Raw genomic sequence first — 10411 nt, forward strand, 5'->3', positions numbered from 1 at the left:
AGAGCAAGCTGTTCATTTGGAGCCTCTCCCTGGGGGTTAATAAAGCCCCACTCACTGCTGTATTATCATTTTTATGTTATCATAAAGCTGGACCATTTAGCAGGTTTGTGTTACTTCAGCAGTTAGCGCTGCATGAGAAGCAACTCAGAGAGGAAAAAAGGATGAAAACCTCCCCGAGCGCCCAGATAAATCTTGTGGGGAGGAGGGGAGCCCTGCTAGCAAGGATTCCTTGTGCTCATACCCCAGCTCTCCTGCCCCTGCCACCGCTAATGGCCCTCCCACACACACAGCTAGACCCCAGGGGTTTAGGAAGAGCTGGCTCCATCCCTCCCTGCACTTCGAGAGCCATTGTCACCAACACACAGCTCTGAGAGATGGCCAAGGGATGTGACTAGGGTGCTCAGAACATTCATAGGACAGACTGGGGAAACCATGCTTCACGGGGACACAGAGTCCAGGGCAGCCTGGGGGGTTAGTGTGTGTGTGTGGTGGGGGGGTTGGTGCCAGCAGCAGCAAGCGACCCGGCCCCAGCCCGACCTGCCCCACTCCCTATCCACCCCCATTCCATCTCTTCCCCAAGCCTCCACCCTGCCTCTTTCCAGCTTCTGCCCCCTCCCCTGAGCGACACTGGAAGCTGGCAGGGTGGGCTGGGGCCAGTAGCTCACTGCTGCAGGCGCCACATCCCCTGCTAACCCCATAGGTCACCCTGGACCCTGCATTCCCCTGAAGCACAGGGTCCCCAAAACACAGGGTCCAGGACAGTTGCCCCAGTCTGTCCTATGGATGTTCTGAGCACCACCAAAAATGATACAAACCTGGCACCCATGAAAAGGGAGCTCGCTAATGTCCTGCAGCGCTGGGGAATGATCTCCACATATGGAGAGGAAGGAGAGTACAGTAAGGGAGGCACGGGGATTCCACAGTGACCAGCCGCTGCTGCTGAACTGGCTGCCCAGGAGCAAAAGTAACTTTGCTCTCAGCTGCACAAGGGCTAATGGGAAATTGAAACAACCTGGAGCTTGGTGGGTGGCCCGGGTGGTGCAGCATGGGCCCAAGATGCCAGCCCAAGAGAGGCAAGGGCATTTCCCCCAGGGAGGGAGCCAGAGGAATAGAGTATCTGGGCTCAAGAGGGCTGCCCAGGGACAGGTATAACAAGAGACAGGCACCCCAAGCACAGCAGCCCCCCATTAACCCCCTCACTTCCTGCCCCACCTCTCGCTTCAGCCATTCCACCCCTCATTCCAAACGGTTAGCGGTGCAGACCCTGCCTGCCGACAGGAGATAGCTGCTCCCAATGTGCAATTTTCAGCCCCTTTTGCTAACCCAGTGCAAACCCCCATGCAGACCTCCAAGGGCTTAATCAGTTCCTGACAGATCTAAGTTATACCCACATAAAAGCAGCTGCGTAGGAGGTTATAGCAGTTTAACTAAATGGGTTTAAAAATCACACCTCTCATTAACCCGGGATAATGGCATGCGGACCAAGCCCCAAAACCACCCTCAGGGTGGTGTGGGTGCATAGAGAATTTCAAAGCAAGCAGAGAAGCAAAGGGCTTCTCTCCACGCAGCATCAGCTCTTGCTGCTTTGTGCTGGGAGGAGCACGCAATGGGCAGCAGTGGGCTGCTACCTGTCATTCCTCCACCCTCCTGGGAGGGGGCGCTGTGTTCTAGAAATGAATCCATCACATTATAATGCCCACTGCATTACTCACCTTGCTCTTGCCTTGCAGTGGGGTAGGAGGGGCCACACTTTACTCAGCCCAAGCTGAAATGTCCCAAGCAATGAGTCTTCCAACCTGCCCCTATACAAGCCTTCCCTGGCCGGAGCCACACACTTGCCTATGGCTGCAGCGCTGTTTGGCTGAGGGCAAAGTGCACCATGGGACAGGGAGGGCTCAGAAAGGAAGGCATTCAGCACTGTCAGAGCTACATCAAGCAGCCATCCACCAGCTGATTGCTTGAGTGTTATATTTTGGACGTCAAACTTAGAATCAGAGCTTCTGCCTTTTGATGGAAGGTGTTGGTTTCCCATTAACAAGTGGAAAGCGTGAGCTGGAGCAGAAAACTTCAAGCACTTTGGAACTGATAAAATAACTCCCTAATTAAGCAGAACTGTCAGTCACAGGCACTGCCTGCCCCGCACTGGGAAAAAGCAGCAGTTTCTGGCGCACATGCCTGGCATAACAGCACAGGGGGTGTGCTGCCACTCACATCGCATACTGGGGGTCCCCAGGACGTGCCCCTGAGCGGGACTCCAGAGCAGAGCTCCCCTTAAGCCACTGGAAGCAAGTCATTAAAACACTGTGCCTCAGTTTCCCCAAAGAAAAGGCAGAGCTACTGCCACCCACTCCATTGGAGGGGATGTTAATGATTGCAAAGCGCTGTGAGCTGACTGGATGAAAAGAGCTCCAGGAGGGGAGAAGAAATGTGCTCTCATTATTTGGCCGCTCCAGCAGCTCTTCCCGCCCTTAGGCTCGGGGACGGGTAGAACATGGCATCTGAGCAGTCTGTCATCTCGCCTGCAGGCTCCCAGACAGTCCAGCTGAACTCAGATCCCTGCGCATTGGGCTTGCATTCTCTCACTGCAGAGGCAAAGCCCACTCAGCCCTTCCCCAAGGACACTGAAACGACCATCCTGTGCAGGTCTGGGGTAGGAGGAAACGGTAGTGAATGCTAAAGAATGCCCAAGGGTCAACCAAGGAGCAGTGTGCGTGCAGGAGAGATTCCCAAAGACACCCAGCTTCCCTCTAGTTGCCATACGCAGCAGGTTGGCCCTGAAAGACATATTCAGTTCCTGGAGAGCCCCCTTCTGAACAACAACTCTGCCGAGCACCAAGCACGGCTCTGTGTGGTTGTGGGGAGGAGAAATGCTGCATGTCTAGAGCAGGGTAGGAGTCAGGACTGCTGTGCTCTGTTCCCAGCTCCAAAAGGGGTTAAAGCTGGAGCTCCTGGTTTGGTTTTTGGCTCTGAGAAGAAGCCCAGTCTAGTGGTTAGAGCAGGAGCCCTGCACTCCTATTCCTGGCTCGGGGTGGGGGGCGGTGTCCAGTGGGCAGAGGTCAGGAGTCAGGATTTAACTCCCAGTTCTAGCACTGCGTAGCCTAGGGCAAGTCACACAAGAAATCAGGCTCCAGTTACCCCTTTCTCAGCAGCCTCACCCTCGTTCAGAGCAATGCACTGGGATCATGACACTTGCACAGAGAGCTCATGAAAGGCAAAGCCCTGTTATCCGAGACCCCCGTCCAACACTGCTGTCAGTAATGAAATGCTTTAGAGCCAGGATGCCTCTCCCAGGCTTGGGGCAGGAGGGGGGAAGAGCAGCCTCTGCAATAGGCAGTGAACAGCTCATTACTGCCCATTACTCCAGGTCCGCCCGCAGCCAGCACTGGTGCCAGGAGAAGGGGCATTCAGGGGAGCGTAGCGCCATTGGCACTGTGGAGGGGGCTGTGCGTCAAGGGAGGGCACTCCCGGGGAGCCAGGCTTGGCTCTGCTGGGGCAGGAGGAGGAGGAACACAGCTGTGCTGCAGGCTGGGGTTAGGGACCCGACATGACAGTGTCCGAGGCGAGACTTGGGAAACAGGGTGCAGACAGAGGCTGTCACTGTGGGGTGTGTGCTTCTGCCTTTCACCAGCTCCCTCCCAGCCCGCGCGTGCATCCCCAGATTAAAGGAGCAGAAACTGTCAGGGAGAAGGCAAAGAGAAACATTGTGCCAGCTCCGAGCACTGGGCAGGCCAGACTCCCTGCTACGCTACGTGGGGTGCTGCATGGGAGACAGCAGGTCTGCCACTGAACCCATAGCACACTGACACTTCACAGGATCACAAACCAACATCCCCCCAACCCCCAGTTCAGGTGTGGCTGCTGCTAGACACGCAGGACTCATTGACCCCAGCCAAGAGAGCCCAGCGGCCTGGCTCAGCAAAGCTCCATGGCAGCCTTGCTTCTTTGGCTGCCAGAGAAAAGGAGAAAGCGGTCCCCTCCAGTGCACGCAAGGATCACTGGGGGAGCACAGGACCAAGAGGTTTAGCAACCACCACAGGAAGGACAAGGAGACCAAAGAGGTATTTAGCACATCGATCCAAAGCACACAGGGGCTGCTACAGGCCCCTCCAACAGCAAGCACAGGCAGGGAACGTGGGTCCAGAGTGCCCTGATACAGACAGGAAAAGAGCCATGTACCCTTCCAGAGCTCCTGGCTCAGGGGCACTGGAAACCCCGCTCTTCTCAAATTCACAAGGACCATGTGCATCAGGGAACGCTGCTGTCAGGGCCCGCACAGAGATGTTCTGCTGCGTTCGTGCTCACTATGGGGCCTTCCCACTAACTGTGCAACACTGGGAACTGGGCAGGCAGCTTGCTGACAGCTGTTCTTATGTGGGAGGTGTCAGACACGGTCTGAATGTCACTGGGAGGCTGCAAGAGATGAGTCGTTACTTACTGCAGCTGTGCCACACTGCAGACAAACCCTCCTGCTCTCAGCCCGGGCAAGAGGCACAGAAACACCACTCGCCATGAGCCAGGGCAGGAACCACTTGCCATCCATGGGAATGGGTCTCCTCTGGCCAGGGCCCTGGAGGCAAATTGCACTCACCCCCAATCCCTTAACCAAATCCTCTGGGTCATGGAATGCACCCGGCTGCCTGGGATCCCTTTGCCAAGCAGGGCAGACGGGTCTGCCCAGACAAACTGCCCACTAATGCCCAAAAGTGGCTGAACACCTGATAGATCCTTTGTTCCTGCCTCCTTCTCCAGCTGCAGCAGCAGTTTCCCAAGCAGGAGCCCACAGCCCTGCCGCCCTAATGCCCTCAGAGCAGAGCTGGGAGATGCCCCAGCAGAACTTCGGCTCTCCAAGCGCACAAGCCTCTCTTCTCCCTCAAGGCAGGCGCTGGGGCTCTAGACCCCATCCTGGCTCCAATCATGCTCCCAGCTTCACTGCAGCATTGTGCATTCTACAATGGGGGGAGGGGATGTCCAGCAGCCACATCTGGCCAGGTGAGTCACTCTTTCCCAAATTGCATGCCTGTCTCAGGGTGTCATTCCCCAGGGAGAACATGCTCCCATGAGGAGGCCATGCTCCAGATGAAGCCCCTTTCATGCAAACACTTGATTAAATCAGTGATTCCCCTCGAGGCCGGCAGCAACACAACAATCTTTGCTCACTGTTGCTATTAAGGTGCACGTGGTGCTGTGAGGGTATGTGGCCTGCTCCAGAAGGTAGGTGAGACCCTCCCTGCCCCAAAGGGCAGATACAGAATGCTCTCCAGTCTCTCGGTGGGGAACGGAAGCAGCAGTGCAAGCTACATCATGCACAAGTGCTCCCTAGTGGATGCTTTAGAGAGCACCAGCCCATCATGCTATGAAGTTGTCTGGCCTCTGAGTTGTGGGCTGCAGGGGGCCGTGATGTACAGACAGCGAGGTGCACTAGCGGGAATGCTGGGGATAGTTCCCGATTCTGACACACCTATTCTCCAGACAGGAAACCCCTTAGTCCTCACTCTGTCCAAGGTTGGGCTGCAAAAGCAAGAGTCACATTCAAGCCCTTACTGCTGCAAGGCCAAAGTCGCTGCTCATCCCGACGTTCGCACGACTGCAAGCCCAAACCTATTACCAGCTCCACCCTAGCGGTTTGTGCAGTGCCCCACTGTGCTTGTCTGAATCCTCGCACGTCCCACAGGGGGACCCCCCTTTGGTCATTCCTCCTGCTTGCAAGCTGCAGGCAGCTCAACCCCTGGTGCTAGCAAGTTACAAGGAAAGGCTTTGTGCCCCATTCCAAACCTGGCGCTCAGCCCACACACCACCCTCAGCCAGCGCTCTGCCTATGAGCAGAAGCTTTTATCCCAGCTGGTAAATTTCCACCTCCCATATGCCACATCAGTGCCAGCATTATGCCACTAGAGACACAACCCTCAACCCTCTCAGTCTCCTTCTAGCGACATCAAAGTTTGCAAACTTGCCAACTCTTCACCACTGCTCCCACCCTCCCCAAGCCCCCTTCTCCCCTCCCACCATAGCTTCAATAAGAACCCTTTATCCTTCCAGGAGCCTGTACATCTGGCGATCATTCAGCATTTTTTACACTCGTTAAATAACACAAACATCCCAGAAAGCTGACAAAGAGATAGGAAGGGAATCGCTTTACCCACTACTGAAATGCAACCACCTCTGGGGTGGAACATAGCATCTGCCTAGGAGCACCCAATAACATTTCAGTTCCCCAAGGAAGCCCAGCGCTCACATCCTCCAGTGATGGAGTTTTGTGGCTCTCTAATGACTACCACTCAGACACCTTTCCCGTATGGGACATTTCCCCAGCCACCTTGTGCTGTCTCTGGCCCTTCCCAGTCCCTTGATACTTCGGTGGGTGTGTCTGCCACCAGTCCCTAAGCACTGATTTCATGTGCTCTTTGATCAGAGATCCCCATGTACTCATCACCCTACAATTTTCTCCTTTACAGCGGAAGCTTCTACTGGGCACATATCTGTAAAACAGTCTCATTCTCCTCTGTTCTATTTAGGCTCCTTCTCCAGGAGGATGGGCTTTAGGTTAAAGCACTGGACTGGGACTCAGGAGATCTAGGTTTGATTCCTGGCTCCATGTGTCAGCGTGAGCAAGTCACTGCCTTTCTCTGTTCCACCATCTGTACAGTGGGGATAACAGTCCTCCTTTTGTCTGTCATGGCTATGTAAAGCATAAGCTTTATGGGGCAGAGCCCATCTACACAAGCCCTAGCACAATGGGGCCTGTTCTCAGTGGGGACCTCAGGGACAATGCTAATATAAGTGACCACCATGATATCTGCACACCTGAGCTACTGAAGTTAGCTCTTCACAAAGGTCTTATAGAGCGGCCAGGGACATGGCTCAATGGTCTCAAGTTGCAGTGGGGGAGGTTTAGGTTGGACATTAGGAAATACTGTTTCACTAGGAGGGTGGTGAAGCACTGGAGTGGGTTCCCTAGGGAGGTGGTGGAATCGCCTTCCTTAGAGGTTTTTAAGGTCAGGCTTGACAAAGCCCTGGCTGGGGTGATTCAGTTGGGGTTGGTCCTGCTTTGAGCAGGGAATTGGATTAGATGACCTCCTGAGGTCCCTTCCAACCTTGATATTCTATGACATCCCCTGGGGCCAGAGCAGTGCAGCCTACAAGTCATTAGGAGGAGGTGGGGGTAGGCTCAGCAAGGACAGAAATGGGCCCAACTCCTCCTGACCCCAATGGGAGCTGGATTCGCTAATGCCAGGACAGAGTTTGGCCCATATCCCACAGCAGCTCTAGTATTAATGAACACACTGCTTGTTATCCACTAATCACACTGGAGGTAACAGGGTTTAGGGGAGGGGTAAAGCGAAATCACCTACTAGTTTACTGACACCATCTAGACACAAGGCAATCTCTCCACTCTGCCAAGTGTTGCTAACACAAGGTGTGTCTCCAAGTGGCAGTCATTTTGTAAGTGCCCTTTCCTACTGGGCAGGGTACTGTGACAGACAACACTTTAGCTGGCAGGTGCGACTGAGCTCAGCACAGCCTCTCCCTCCACCGCTTGGCTAACACAGCTCCACAGGAAAACACAGTAAAGGGATCGATGGTTGCTGACAGAAATATTTAACAAACCAAAGGCAACAGGCAAACCAAATCCAGAGACCAGAGGGCTGTGTGCGTGCACATGAGGGGAGGGAAGGGAAGCACAGCACCTTCTGCGGAGAAGACCTCAGTGCCTCTTTCCCCTCACAGCACTGCAAGAGTTAAACCCTGCTCTGCCCAAGCCTTCCACATGTACGGCGAAAGGCGCCTCATAAAGACATTTCTATGGAACACACCTGTTTGTGAAGAGCCTTCTGCTGCCAGACACTTAGCAATGCTACAGCCTTTCTGGGCAAAGCAGGCATATTTAGCTCTACGATTGTAGGACAGGACTCTCCTAATCTCACCTTACTGACCATGCAACAGAAGCACATTACATGGACGATCGGGATTTTCCCAGCAGCGTAATCTCACCCCCCCACACAGTGCTCGGGATTGGCAGCACTGTAATTAATAATACTCTAATGCTCACATATGGCAGGCAAAGACGGCTTCTAGCACAACATCAATTTTTATCCTGACAGACCCGGAGCCAAGACCGCGGTCACATGTCTGATTCCAGCTCTGCTGGCCACTAGCCCTGCCAGCATCTCTAGTCACTTCTCATGTGATAGACATGGATTTCTCCCCTTTCCCCCAGACCCCTTGTTCTCAGACTCCTTCCTCTAAAATGCAATCCAAGAACAAAGATTTCTAACATAACCACATGGGAAAAAGGGAGGGAAGGGGCAAGTCTCTGGTGTCATTCATCTGAATCAGGTTTCAATTAACACTAACAGGAGACAGAGTCATGCACACACAAGCACCTCCCCACTTCTGCTGCCCAGGGTCCTTTCCAGATGGGCAGGTGCATTGGCAGTTATAACACAACTGCAGCAAGCACTCAGGGCCTGAATGACCCCCCGGCCAGGCCATTCAGAATGGGTGAACAGGTGAATGGGAGCTGCTGCAGACAAGTTAGCCCGGTAGGGATCTCCCTGCTAACACACACAAGGCAACAAGAACCTTCTCTCTCCCTACCCTGGAGAAGCTGGGAAAACTTGCTGCTCCCCTATCTGCAGATGCACAAATGTGGATAGGAAATCTCTCCTGTGCCAGCTCTAGGTGAAAACGAGAGTTCTGATCACACAGAGAAATCAGGGTGCCTGTCCCCTAGCCACACATGCACCGATACGGCCCCAGCCTCGGACCACATGTATCGCCTTAACGAAACTCTGGTCACAAGCAGGGACCGAGCAGGTTTTTCTGATGGCACAGACAGAGAAACTTGTCCGTTCCCTGCACGGAAATGGGCAGCTGCAGGAGCAGCCCCTGACCACACAGATTAATTCAACACAGCCTCCCTTGGTCGCACACATGGATTTAAATTAAACTTGGCTGGCGCCTGCGGGCAGGGAGGCGCGGGCACCGCTCTGCCCCAGGCGGGCGCTGTACGTACCTTCCAGCCAGCAGAGCTGTTGCTGTCTCCTTTATCCTTAAAGTAGGGGACGTATCTGACCATCCAGTCGTAGATCTGGGACAAGGTGAGCCGCTTCTCCGGGGAGCTCTCGATGGCCTTGGTGATGAGATCCGCGTAGGACAGGTTGCCCCAGGCATTGCGCCGCGAGTTCTTCGCCTTGCGGAGCTGTCCAACATCCGCCCCCAGCGAAGGCAGCGCCGAAGCGGCTTTGCGATCCGCCACGGCTCCCGTGTTCTCCGAGCCCTCTGCCGCTCCCCCGGCCGCGGGGGCTCGGGAGCCACCGGCTGCCGCCGCGCCTCCGTCCTCCTCCTCCCCGGGGAAGTCGGGGTGAGGCAGCGGCCAGGTGCAGGAACGGGGCCGGCTCTGGGGTTCAAAATCCGGGTCGATTTCAACCTGATGCGCCTGCCGCTTCTCTTCCATGTTCCCCCCGCTCCGCCTCCCCCACGGAGTCACGGCAGGTTTCCGCACGGCCGGGGAGAGGGAGAGACGGCGGGGAGCGGACCGGGACAAGCGCTCACAGCAGAGGCAGGGGGCGGGGGAGGACGGCAGCCCCCGGGGCCGACCCTGGGGTGCAGCGGGGAGGGGAGAAGAGGCCCCGGCAGCGGGGAGGCGATGCACAGCAGTCCGAAGCCGAGCGCCGGCACCTAGGAGGCAGCTGGCCCCAGCCCCATGGCAGCCAGCAGCAGTGTAACGCGAGAGCTCAGATGGGGGGCTGCGCGATGGGGGCTCCGGAGGCAGGGACGGGCGCGGAGCTCCCCCGTGAGGAACGGCCCCAGTGCCGGGGGGCTCAGGCAGAAGGGCATGGCGGGCGGGGGCTGGCGAGGGCGGCTGCATCCATCGGGGCCAGGCTGTTCAGTCAGCAACAGATGCTCCGGAGCCAGGCGGCGGGCGGGAGAGGAGCCTTCCCGAGAAGGCTGCGGGCAAGTCCAGGGATCCCAGCTGGTCACCTGGGCAAGTAGCAGGGCAGCCTGGGGCGAGCTGAGCCCGGCTCTCTCACGCCGGCCCCCTTGGGAACACAGAGAGGAGGCGAGAGCAGGTCATGGGGGGCTGGGAGGGCAGGGCTGCCCCCTCCTTACGGCTGGGCTGGCCGCTCCCCGGCAGGTGGGTGGCAGGGCGGCGGAGCAGAGGCGAGCATGCTCACGGCCGCACGCACCTGGCAGCGGCCGGCTCCCGGCCCGGGACTGGCGGATCCCGCCGCCTCCTTCGCCGTCGGTGCAAAAGTGGCATCCACCGCAGCCGAGCCCGAGAGCGGCCAGGCAGCGCGGCTCGAGCGGGCACACGCCCCGCACCTAGCACCTGCCGGCGCAGCGGGCCCCAGCTCTGCGCTGCGCCTTCCCCGCTGCCGCCGCCCTAGGCTGACACCGCCTCTCTCCCGGG

The 10411-nt window shown here is 56.6% G+C and overlaps 1 protein-coding gene across 1 annotated transcript in view; it reads right to left on the reverse strand.

Annotated features, from left to right (window-relative positions):
• Nucleotides 1-10146, reverse strand: part of FOXO6 (forkhead box O6) — a 104571-nt gene extending 94425 nt beyond the window's left edge. The window contains exon 1 of the mRNA XM_050932315.1: nt 9014-10146. Within this exon, the coding sequence (XP_050788272.1) occupies nt 9014-9868 (855 nt within the window). The 5' untranslated portion in view covers nt 9869-10146. The remainder of the gene's footprint in view (nt 1-9013) is intronic.
• Between the last annotated feature and the right edge of the window lie 265 nt (nt 10147-10411).

This window comes from Gopherus flavomarginatus, chromosome 22 (assembly GCF_025201925.1).
Source record: "Gopherus flavomarginatus isolate rGopFla2 chromosome 22, rGopFla2.mat.asm, whole genome shotgun sequence".
Lineage (NCBI taxonomy): Eukaryota > Metazoa > Chordata > Testudines > Testudinidae > Gopherus > Gopherus flavomarginatus.